We start from the raw sequence: 12,232 nt of genomic DNA, 5'->3' as shown, positions 1-12,232 counted from the left end.
GCACTACTGTTCGCACACTTTTTTAGATTCCCAGAAGTTCTGGTACACGGAGTTCCAGATTCTACATTTTTCCACGTCATCCGCATCGTCTCCTTTAGCTTGACACTGCAATTGTTCGAAATTGCTATAGTACCACGGTTTACTGATCGCCGAGTCAGTATAATGGATGAACTTTGATTTACCTATCAGAAATTTCAATGTTTGCTGCTCAGGCGTGCGCAGGGCCTTATACCCTAAAATTTCCTGGCTGAGAAGCTCCCGATGAAAGTCGTTGCGGATCGAGCCCGTGAGAAGACCATATTCACCAAATGGCAGTACCATTACCTCTGGAACAAATGCGGTTTTTAACTTCCGAAATAGCATGAACTGTGAGTGAATCACCTGCTTTAAGTTGTACAGCTCCGCATTGATTAAATCAGTGTCATACCGTCCCTTTTGTTTGATTATCTTGGGAAGAAGATACTCTTTAATATACTGGAATCTCTCAGCGCTTGGTTTTATCACCATCAGATTAGGACTAAAAGCTATCTTGGCTATACCCTCCCGAGGCCCAAAATTGAAGACAGGTGATGCGGAGGACCTAGTGTCCAGAATTTCCTTAGCGATATTAGCAGTGTGAAAGCAAAGCGAATTTGGGACACTAGGCAGATGGTTGTAGATTGGTTGTTTCTTTTTCACTCTCGAGTTAAGGACACTGAGAACGTTTTCCAGCTTAGCGTTCTTTTGCTCAAACGCATGTATTTCCTCGTTGGCTGCTTGAAGGTCCTCTTTTGACAAGGACCAGTAGGTCAACGGTGCGGCAAAAGTCACATACGGTGGTAGAAAGAACAACTCATCCATACTGTTGGAGACTTCGGCGTCACTGTCCAGATACACAACACGCTCATATTCGGTCTGATCAAAGACCAGCAGCTTTGTCAAACTTTTGCTCCATTGTGTCAGATCTCCGGGCTTGACAATGCTGTCTACGATTTTCACGACAACTTGCTCGGGTGAGACCTGAACTAATTTTTCCAGCAGCAATTTTGAACTTCGCTGTTTCTCACTATTTTCTGATTCTACCAGGTCTCTAGACACTAATGCGACCAGTTTCGCTTTGGTATTCAAACTTCTCAATCGTTTAAACAGCACCAGTGTGTTACACAAGTATTCTAGCTCCGTAGCGTAGTTGACATATGCATAGCTTTCCCATTTAACTGCTTTCTGTGGGTTACCGGTTTCTTCTGCCAACCGTGCTTCTTGCAATGCGCTGAGAGTCTCGTATGGGATTTGCTTGATGCTCAACGGATCGTAAACATCGTGAAGCGTGTCCTTGTTCTTCTTGAAAAACGTCCTATAGTGATCGATCTCTTTTCCCAGTTGGAATTGAACTACTATTCGTGCTGTAATCGATGTGAGTATCACTATCCCGACCACTAGCAACACTATTCTGAGTCTTCTCTTGGAGAGAAAGGGCATCTTCGATTAGCTGAAGCGCAACAAGGAAGTTAACTTCAAGAGGTGTCGTTAAATCAACCTGCTAAAAAGCCAGCGACTGCTTCTTGAGTGTTTAAACTTTCCCGGCTGATGGGCATTTGTGAATTATGACGAATCAACAGATCATCACCATTATATATAAGTTCTTTTAAGAAGATGATTAAAATCGGGTAAACTAGCAACTCATTGGTATTTTGACTGCCATGTTGCGATGCAAGAATCGCACCAAGTGTTGGTGGATTGAAGTTGTGTTATGGGGCTTCAAGAAAGGTACGTAAACGTTAAAGTTTATATATTAGCTGTATTTCAACGGTTTTGACCGTTGTGTGACACCTTTCAATGTACGTCTTGTAGGTATTGAAGCACGGTTCTTTCACCTTCTAAACGGAATCTCACTACGACACAAAGGACAGGTGTTGTTGCCAGAAGAACGGAACCATTTGTAGAGACAGGCACCATGGAACCGGTTCTTGCAGGTGGGGCACACTTTGGTCGGTAGCTTACGGTCAACAGCATGCAAAATAGAGTAGCAGATAGCACACTCTTCGAAACCGGCAAAATGCAGATTCACATTTTTGGTGAACAACTCGAGGGAATCCATGACGGAACCATTCATACCGACCATGACCCGCTGCGCGGACAAAATCCACGATTTCCATTTCTGTTCACTGATGCCCACCTTTGAGACTCCATGGACCTCGATATTGTTGAGCGGATAATTAGCAGGCAGTTTTAAAGCAATCTCCAGCTTTTGCTCATCCACTAGGTATCCAGCTTTGATTTCGTTGGTGACGTTATTGACTTTAACCGTCAAACTTTCGTCTTGATCTGTAAGCTTTTTCGCTCTCTTGGCGACATCCTCTAGTTCTTGCTTCACCAAAATCGGGGAAATGTGAGCGGTGATGAATTTCTCAATTTTCGTTTGCAAGGCCCTGTCTTTAAGATTCAACCACCACGAGCTGGTGATGGCGCCCATGTCCTTGAAAAGCACGTACAACAAATGCAACAGTAGGTGTTTACATTCTTGAAGGATGGTTTCTCGCGATGAAGAAAACCCGGGTCCATCGATGTTGTATGCTGGAACTGAGAAGTCTTCCGTTGGAATCCATGACTTGTCATCAGGGTCCAGTTGGTCTGCGATGAAATCGAAAAGTTTGAAAATAAGACCCCGTTCTCTTAGTTGCGCGACGTAAAATTGTCTCAAATTGTATGAAATATCCGTGAAATAGGTCAGCGTCAAATAACAATCGAAGAGATATTTCAAGAATTGGTATACGTTTTCGTTCTCAAGGTATTCATGAGGTGCATCGTGTTCCAGCTTATCGAGTAGTCCCGGTGGAAGCTGGTATTTCTGAGTAGTTGCATCTGCGTCACCCTTGGCGTTGCCATCGAGTTCAAACTCAACCAATAGCGTCTGTTGTTCCGCAAGAATTGATTCTCTAGCGATTTTGACCATCAGTCTTGTCTGATCAATGTTCAAGTCCAACGAGTGCACGATATTCTCCATCAAACTTTCCGAGTATGGTGAAAAGCTCGAAGTATCCGAACTACGCAGGACTTCTGCTAGAGACTTGTACAAAACATATGAGAAATGATTCGGCTTCGTAAAGTCGCCTTGCAGAAGAAATGCATCGATTAGAACATCAGACAATTCCAGCATATCTTCAGTTCTCTGACTTCTTACTTCCATAATGGACATCGTTTTTTTACTCGTCAATCGACCATAGAGACTAACAGAGAGGATTTTGAATTCAGAAACAAACGGAACGTCGCCAGCACTCACCAAATCAATGCAGTCCCTTACAACTCGATGAGAATGGTCGCAAATTGATTGACCAAAAGCATAGGAAGATGGAATGTTCAGCAGTAGTCCGAGAAACTCGCACAGAGCAAGCCTTAAGGTTGAAAATACATCATCATACCACATATCGCTGTCAAACCATTTGCCTATTTCGATCAAGATCATCCTGAGCCGCTGAGGTGCAATAGGCTGGTAATCTGGGTCAAGCACTGAAAAGTCATCAACCTTGAGAAGATTACTCAGGAAAATCATCAAAGTGGCCGTTCTTTCTGCAACGGCAGGATCCTTCGCGCCGATAATTTCTGAAGCAAGGTATGTCCTCGTTCTTGTTAAAGCATCAGATGTGCTAAATTTGGTAATGGAAGAAAGAATTGTAGCACCCTGAAGAACTCTACTACTTGGAGCTGCCTGGTCTCTGAGTGTACTCAAAATGAAAGACTCTAGAGTTTTATCGTCAAAGATTGACGATGATGCATAATCGATAGCGTTTGTTAAAAGCTTCCTTAGAATGCGGCAATTGAACAGAGTGCCAGTGGCAGTCTTCCCATCAGTACTCGAAACTAGGTTCAGGAGCTTGGAACTTGACCCGCCAGGCGAGATTATGGCTTCTAGAATCTCTTTGACGTCGTATTGGTATCGGCGCTCTTTAAACAATGAGCATTTGAAGTTTTGATAATCCTCCGATGGCTCTGAACTGTAAAAGTTATAGTCAGCTGCAAGCTCACTCATGATCGCTAGATATAACGAAACCTCATCCGTCAAATATTTGGGGAATTGCGCTAAAATACCATCCAAAAATTGGGCCACTTTGATGGCGGGTTCAACAAGAAGCAGATCCAGTTCCTGGTTACTGACTGGCAGTACAAACACGTTTAGTCCCAGAGAGCTACTGGTCGCGAGCTGGTGACTGACGAAAGGAACCGCCTCGTCAAGCGTTTCGTATATGTTGTACGGTAGTAGAGTGCTCAAAACTTTATCATTTACAGCAATAAGGTTGACAACATACTCCTTCATCTCCGGGATGTCCGCACTGGATGAATTTTTCAAGCTTGAGATAGCCGCTAGGGCCGCTTTGACGGCCACTTCATCGTGAACTTCAGAGAGCCGCAATACTGTGGCCTTCATATCTGATGTGACAGGCCCTAAGTCTTCGAACAAAATGTCAATTATGATGTCAGTGTTGAGCAGTAGGTGCTCATACAGGTCTGGTCTAAAAGTCTTACAGTTAGAATTAAGAGAACGCATCTGTGAGTGATTTGAAGCCTTCCGGTAAAGCTCGCAAATCGTTTCCTCATTTATTACCTGGCTCTTGTAAAGTTGGGCATCCGAGAAGCTGAAGTTGTCCAGTGTAGCACTTTGAAAGTCTTGGTATCGATGTGAGTGTTTTGCGATCTGCTGAAGATAACTTGTGTTTAGAGTGTTCGTGACTTCGAGTTTTTTTGCCGCAGAAATGTCTAAGTCTAGGAATGAGTCTAAAAACGTAATGAAAGTTTTTGAAGTACGACTGTTCTTCAAGTGATCAACAGAGATTTTACGTGAAAAAGCTGTGAAAATTTCAGAGGACGCAGCGTAATTCTCTGTATCTAGGTTTTCTGAAAGTAACTGCAGCAAGTCAGCAACTTTCTCTAACAAGGCGGGAACACTCGATTTCAGCAGTCTCATGTAGAAAAAGTAGCAGTAATGGGAGCTATCAAATTTATGCGTTCGCAGAGACTCAATCATAAGATCTGAAAGGTGATTGAGAAAAGAGTATGAATCTTTTTTTGAAAATGCAACAACAGCCAAATTGTCCATGTAACGCGTGTCTTTATGCTTACCACCGACTCCAGAAGGCAGAAGGCGTGAGACCTCTGTCTCCAGAGAATCAAAGGAAAGTTCTTCGGCAAATAGTGTGACCGTGGTGCTATGGCTCGTTAGAGTTTTTTCGTCGAGAGCTGTTAGAATTTCTCGCTTAGAAGCTTCTTTGGCATTGTCCCGAAGAGATTCCGGTGCAAGGGATATGAAAGTGAGATAGTTTTCCCACAGTTTATCTGTCATGGCTTGACATTTAGCTGGTAAACCGCGCCTCTGGCTCTCATACTTGAGATCTCGGTGCCAAATTTCTAACCAGTCCGAGCTGTAATCGAATCCCAAAACAGAGTTGCTGTTTTGAAAAAATGATAATAGGGCAGTGTAATAACCAGGATCTGCATTTCCGGGTCCCAAAAGAAGTAACTTTTTCACCTTTTCTTGAGAACCTTTATCCCAGGAAAGTACTTTGCCATCCTTGTATTCGAGCAAGTGTGACAAAACTTGTATGATTTTAGGAAACAAGAGGGAAACACTCATCAAAGTTTTAGTCGATAACTGGCCCAAGCATTTCAGGAGCCGTTTGGAAATGAGCTTGAGGACTTGCTTACACCTGATTAAAAAACCAGACTCCCACATCGTTTCTACAAGGGTTATCAATGCCTCGCTTGGTTTAAGACTATGAATATCTTTGAAAGACAGTAAACGCCACAGGTTTTCGCTCGACAAAACTTCGTAATATCTCTCGTTTTCCGGGTTGAAATGATCTGAGTTTTCTAGTGCCAAGCGATTCAACATAGATACTGCAGTCGTAGCGATCCGCATATATTTCAATTGAGAATCTTCTTTCGAGATGTAGCGTTCGTCGCTCAAGGAAGTTGCTGTTTCCACGAGCAACACTTCTTTTACGAAACGTAAAGTCTGCGATTGGAATAGTCTCCATAGAGCAGTCATTTTGCTCGCATCGCCCCCAAAGCATTTCAAAACATCCTGGGAACACGATTTTGATACGAAGGAATCACAATCGTAAATACCGGAAAGCAAGAAAGGTACGAAATCTGGCAAAAATTTTCCACTTTTTTTGCCCAGGAGTCTGATATAGTCCGCTGTAATGGTGTGTGCTGAGATCCGAACATTTCTGGACTCGTTTGTTATCAATTTCGCATAGACTTGGGACCAGCAAAGCGCAAAACTTTCGTCTTCGAAGAGATGTCTATTATGCTCCAAGTCACCCATCATGTTGAGTAGGTCACTGAGAGCCTTTTCCTTGGTCGTCTCATCGCGCTTTAGAAGCGACTTGAAAATAAGTTGCAACTCTGAAGATCCTAGCGCGCTAGAGAGACTTTGCTCTACGATTCCATCGAAATAATTTATGGAGATTTTCACTCCATTATTTCCAAGGCCCCAGTCGGAAATAAGTCCAAAAGACATTAGTCGAGTTCCCACAGAAGGTAATTGTAGAAGTCAAGTGTTTCAAAAGACTTGGCAGGCTCAGTTAACGGTTTTGGTACAATTGGAGCAACTGTCTTTGAGCGTTATAGTATCATACATCTATAATACGCATTCATAAATAATTCAACTTGATATTTTAGAGCCGAGGTCATATCAAACTAAAGTCATGTGACTAAATGTATCACATGACTTTCTAATTATCTGGTGTCAGTTTTCGAAACTGCTAGGCGATTTGACTAGCTGGACGACACGATTGTCAACAGCTATCAAACGCTTGAACTTTACTTCTTCATGAGTTTACTCCCATCTTCGTAGTTTAGCTTTGTAGTTTGAAGTTGAGGATAATTTATAGAAGGTTTCTTTTCGCGATTTCAATCTGAAAGAAAGGTTCTTGTCGCCCATCAATCTGATGGATAATCTCGAATCCATATTCGCGCTGATCTGGATAACCTTGGTTCAGATTTTGAACAAGATCCAAAGACTTGGTCAGGAACTCCTCGGTGTGGCAACCGAAAACAAAATGGAGACTCTGAACCAAATCGTAAGCTTGAACGTAGTCCTCATATATTTTGAATTTTTTGAGAGGACGCATAGCTAGGGCCATCACTTTTGAAGGTGCCTTGTCGAATTTGGTATCGACCATATTAGAGATGGCAAATTCAGATGCACATATTGAAGAACGGTAAGGTTCGAGAGGATGTGAGCCGGCAGCTTCGTCAACCGTAAACGAAAAACAGTAGTTGAGACGTGCTTCTCCCAGCGAGTTTGTGACATTCATCGGCGTGAATTCAATGGAGGCTCCGATGTCACGCAGCTCAGCAGCAGTGGTGGAATTGGCCCAATTTGACCACTCCAACGTCTTAGGTGCATCCATTGTTGTGATAGAATTTTCCTGTCCAAGCACACGCACGCCAATGCTCTGCAGAAACATAATAACCTGTGGTAGCAACTGACCGTCCTTCGCAATCAGGCCGTCAAATATTTTCAAAATCAATCCCACCATAGTGGAAAAGGCAGCTAGCGTTGTTAGCGCACACAGAGGTATTCCGATGCCTGCTAAACCCGACAAAGGGAAACACGTTGCAATGATACCGCCTATTTGAAGTAAAACCTGAAACGCATTCCATTTTATATCCTGAGTGTTCCCTTGAATTTCTATAGGTATAGCGTTTGTTGCTCCAGCGATCAGCGCTGCCAAGATTCCAAACGTCCAAAATTGTCCGGATCTCATATTTAGATGCTAGTATAGAGTAAGCTTGTGTGTCGTTCGAGAATATTGAGCTCAAATGCAGATAATTTCGACAATGGAAACTAAAACTAAGTTCAGATATTGAACCAGTCATCGCAGCTTTTATATCTTTTTGAAGACCAGGTTTTTCGTTTCGCTTCATGGGCGAAACTTGGTTATTTCGACGACAGCGACAAGTGAATCTGAAGCGATTTTTCAAAAGTTTCATTCCAAAAATGCACATGAGATACTAAACTTGGACTGTCTATCTATATCAGCTTCGACAATTTACAGACTGATCGGGAGTTTTTTTAACCTATCACCCCGAGAAGCCCTCTTCGGCCTGAATACTGACTGGTCATCTATTGCCAATACAAAGAATACATGTAGATCTACCCACTAAGCACAACTTCGAACGGCCGGCCTCTTCGCTGACATAGTCCAAAATTACTCAAACATTTTGAGCCTGCTCCGAAGTAAAATGTGGATTAGGAAAATGAATTTTAGCCTCGTACCCTGTTTGCTCAAGACGTCAGTATCAAGATACATACACTTTTTGATTAGATCTAATGATGCATGTGACACACATTATATACTTTGTTGTAAAGCTGCTTGTTAAGTTTTTATTTCATTCCGGATTAAAAACAAGCGTGGGTTGTCTTCGTGCCAGTTTCTTTAGACCTGAGAATCAGGCACACTACTGGTTAGAATAGATTTCGTCGACTTGGCCTTGAACAGCCTTCAAGATTTTCTTTCTTTGCAGTTTCTGAGCGGACGTCACAAAGCCATTCTGAGGCGTCCATTCCTCGTCGAACATGGCGACACCCAGTAGGAACTCAATACCCGAAAGACCTTGCGACTTACCGGTCTTGAGAAGCTCGTCCAAAACAGCTTTTCTCAACTTTTTGTCGTGCAAGACTTGGTCGACATCACCAGCATCCTTGACAATTCCCTTTTCAACGGCCAATTTACCAAGTGGCGCTTCGTTGGGTACAACAATAGCAACTGGCTTGACTTTAGAGTCATCGGCGTAGACACAGATGTTTTGGACGAGAGGGTTAGATCTGTAAACACTTTCCAATTTCTCTAGTGCGATGTATTCACCGTTCAACGTCTTCACTAGATTCTTTTTACGGTCCACAATTCTTAGTTGGCCCTTGGGAGTCCATTCGGCAATGTCACCAGTCTTAAACCAGCCATCCTCGAAGGCTCCCTTAGTTTCTTCATCATTTTTATAATACTCGGGCATGACGCTGGCACCCTGAATCCAGACTTCACCTTGGTTGTTCTTGGCCAAGTAGCCAAGTTCTTCAACGTCAACAAGCTTGACTGTTACGGCACCAGTCAATTCACCTTGAACTTGATATTCAAAGTGGTCAGGAGACACGATACATGTGTTGGCCATTGTTTCCGTCAGACCGTAGCCGATCAACATAGGACATAACAAGGTAGTGATAAACTCTTGCGTGTCTCTGCTGATAGGCCCACCGCCATTCAATACAATCTTCAAGCAACCACCAGTGGCCTGACGGATTTTTTTGAAAATGATGTTACCCAGAGTGTCTCCACCAGGAATGTGAAACCTCTTCATCTTCAGCTTCATATAATAGGCACCCCAGAAAACTTTTTGTGTCAATGAGGGCAAATGATCGACTTGGCCCATAATACCTTTACGGATGGATTCCCACACCGCACCAACACCGACCATTACAGTGGGCTTAAATTCTTTAATGTCACCCTGGCACTTACGAACAGAGGTATCAGACAAAGTCTTGACGTTTGCGTAACCGAGTGTCGCACCCCAGTAGAAAGTAATGAGCTCGAACGCCAACTCGAAAATGTGAGCAAGCGGCAAGAAAGCAATGACACGATCACTATCATTGATGTATCCTCTATCCACAATCACCGAAACACCACCCAGACCAGCTATGATATTGGAGTGTTTGAGAACAACACCCTTAGGGTCACCTGTAGATCCCGAAGTGTACATAATACACGACAAATCATCAGGCTTTGGAGCATTACTCTCAATGGTAGAACCAGCCTTTTGACCTTTCTCTACGATTTCGTCCATGGAATAAATCTTCAAGTCAGGGCGTAGCTCGCGTATCTTTTCCAAAGCTGAGTGGGCTTCCTGGTAAAACTTACCATTGTTGCGCTTGTCTGAAGAATCCAAAATGTCGCCGTGAATGATGTACTTCAACTCCTTGGCCTCTTGAACAGGATTGATTAAGCGATGCAAAAGTGCATTGTCTGTGAAAACCGCTTTGGTACCAGTTTGCACCATGGAGTGGATTAGACCCTTCTCACCCAGAGTGTCGTAAGCTGTAACCACCGGAATTGCCTGTGACTGTGCACCTAGAAACGCTTTCATCCATTTGTGCGACGTGGCAGCGAAAATATGAAGTCTGTCCGTGTTTCCCGGTTTCAAACCAATATCGACAAGACCACGACCAAATTCTTCTAAAATCTGGCCCAACTCTTTGTAGGTGTTGTATTTGTAAGAACCCAACTCAAAGTAAAGCCACGTCTTGTCGATTTTCTGTTCCTTGCCATCAATCTTTTTGGTGATTTGCTTCTTTTCTTCATGAACCTCGACAATTTCACGCCATCCCATGGCCTTGTGGTTTCCACCACGCTGAACACACTCTTGGATGAAGTCGTACACGGTGGTGGCCTTAGACTGCGTGGGACGAGTTACGGCAGCATTCTTAGCCTTTGCATTTCTTCTTGGAGCTGTTTCGTGCTCGTTGGCAGCCTTGCCAACTTCAACAGTGTATGCCATTGAATTGGAGGCAAATATCAATGAGGAGGGGTGATTGCAAGACCAAAAATCAGTTTGAAGAAGATGTTATTTTTGTATCAAGTAGATGCAAGTTGTAACGTCCAAGTTCACTATCGAGAGTTTTAACGATGGATGTGACCGAAAGTTTCGGGAGAGAAAAGGGCACACGCACGTTCAATTAAGAGACAAAAACTTTAGACTCTGCAAAGTTCCTTGAGGTGAGCAGGTTTTGCTTGGTAAATTTATACTTTTCCAATGGAGAGCGAAACTTCTGTAACTCAAATTTGAAATAGAACCTGCTTTTTGTTTAAAAACGATGGTAGGTATTCTGGAAGGCAAGTTTCCTCTGCCGTCCTTACAGTTATTAATATAATGTGTTTTTTTTTCTCCATATACGCAGCAAGGACAGTCTGATGATCAGCTGGGAAACACGTATAAGTCTGTTGGGCAATTGCAAAAAGTGATGGGAGGACTTGGCAAAGGTTGTACACGTGATTAAAGCTTAGAAACGACGAGGGCATGCTTGAGGATTTGGAATGCAATAGATGGGTGTTGAAGGTAGTTGTGGTTACACCGGGAGATGCTAGCGGAAGTTTCGGACGAGAGTGTTTTCTGGACATAGCTCTGGATAACTCAGTATAGTATTATGCAGGTTTTGTGTTTACGAACGGATGTGAGCTTTCTTGACGGCAAATTCATGTTCAAGCTGGATGTACCGATGGTTCTGAAATAGGGACCTGATGTGGCTTTGCATCGTTTTCTGAGACACCAGGTAATTCTGGCAATCTTGCAATGACATTAACCTTGTAAGTTTGTGATGGAAGGGGTGAGGCGGGGGGTGGGTAGCACACCACACACCTGAAACCGAATAGGTCTCAACTTATCTAGCAGCGGGAGAATAGACTTGAAATTCGTATTGCTGTTCTTACAGTATGAGGAACCTTTTTGTTTGCACGCGTAAAAACATCAGCGGCTAATAATGCGTGACGACTGCCGTTTGATTGGCACAAACCTAAAGGGACGGAAACACGGAGGGTACTGCCCCACCATCAGCAATAGTTGATGGTACAGGCACGTTCTAAAACGAAGCTATGTTTGTGTTAGTGAGATGAATGCAAAGATGTGTCTGTTTGGATATGAAATGATTCTTATAGCGCCATATAACAAGAATTTCGTGCATCACGATATAAAGCTGAGATCTAGTTGTGTGTTTGTGAAACGAGCTAGGTATTTTTGCACAAAGAAGGTGCAAGAATCCACCATATTTGAACATGTGTGTGGTCCCCAACAATCGAGATGAGTATTCTCCCAGATTTGTGTTTATCCAAGCTGAATTCCTGTAAAATTCACGAGATAATTATGCACGGAATATATGGAAACCACACAATAACTCATGGGACTGGTACCTCGTGTGAAGAATGATGCTTAACCTGTTCAAACTTCGTTTCGGTACACCATTCTGCGTGTCTCCATACAATCTCTTTGACAAATATGAGATGCTGTTCGTTATTCGTCCTTTCGCACGTCACCGTCGCCACAGAACAGCCTGCAGCAACGGCCCACAATGCGTAACACCAGTCCGAGTCCTCCAGTTCGCTAAGTTCAAACAAACTTCAGCGACTCTGCAAACTCTATAGACTGTTTACACTTTACATATGTCCCACCCCACCACCATCAAGAATAGAACAATCCGAATCCTAAA

The 12,232-nt window shown here is 43.2% G+C and overlaps 4 protein-coding genes across 4 annotated transcripts; all 4 read right to left on the bottom strand.

Moving 5' to 3' along the window:
- Positions 1-3: 3 nt before the first annotated feature.
- GNT1 (LALA0S09e02828g1_1) lies at positions 4-1,458 on the bottom strand (the record flags this gene model as incomplete). Its single annotated transcript, XM_022770700.1, has 1 exon — positions 4-1,458. The coding sequence occupies one exon, from the start codon at positions 1,456-1,458 to the stop codon at positions 4-6; it is 1,455 nt and encodes a 484-aa protein (XP_022630014.1).
- A 391-nt stretch (positions 1,459-1,849) lies between these two features.
- Positions 1,850-6,496, bottom strand: RKR1 (LALA0S09e02806g1_1; the record flags this gene model as incomplete). The annotated part of the gene is made up of 1 exon (XM_022770698.1): positions 1,850-6,496. One exon carries the CDS (start codon positions 6,494-6,496, stop codon positions 1,850-1,852), a length of 4,647 nt encoding a protein of 1,548 aa, XP_022630013.1.
- A 367-nt stretch (positions 6,497-6,863) lies between these two features.
- On the bottom strand, positions 6,864-7,748 carry LALA0_S09e02784g (LALA0S09e02784g1_1; the record flags this gene model as incomplete). Its single annotated transcript, XM_022770697.1, has 1 exon — positions 6,864-7,748. The coding sequence occupies one exon, from the start codon at positions 7,746-7,748 to the stop codon at positions 6,864-6,866; it is 885 nt and encodes a 294-aa protein (XP_022630012.1).
- A 694-nt stretch (positions 7,749-8,442) lies between these two features.
- On the bottom strand, positions 8,443-10,530 carry LALA0_S09e02762g (LALA0S09e02762g1_1; the record flags this gene model as incomplete). Its single annotated transcript, XM_022770696.1, has 1 exon — positions 8,443-10,530. The coding sequence occupies one exon, from the start codon at positions 10,528-10,530 to the stop codon at positions 8,443-8,445; it is 2,088 nt and encodes a 695-aa protein (XP_022630011.1).
- Positions 10,531-12,232: the final 1,702 nt, after the last annotated feature.

Source organism: Lachancea lanzarotensis, scaffold LALA0S09 (genome assembly GCF_000938715.1).
Source record: "Lachancea lanzarotensis genome assembly LALA0, scaffold LALA0S09, whole genome shotgun sequence".
Classification (NCBI taxonomy): Eukaryota; Fungi; Ascomycota; class Saccharomycetes; order Saccharomycetales; family Saccharomycetaceae; genus Lachancea; species Lachancea lanzarotensis.
Note: the sequence above shows the minus strand (reverse complement) of the source record. Positions and strands in the feature narration are given on the sequence as shown.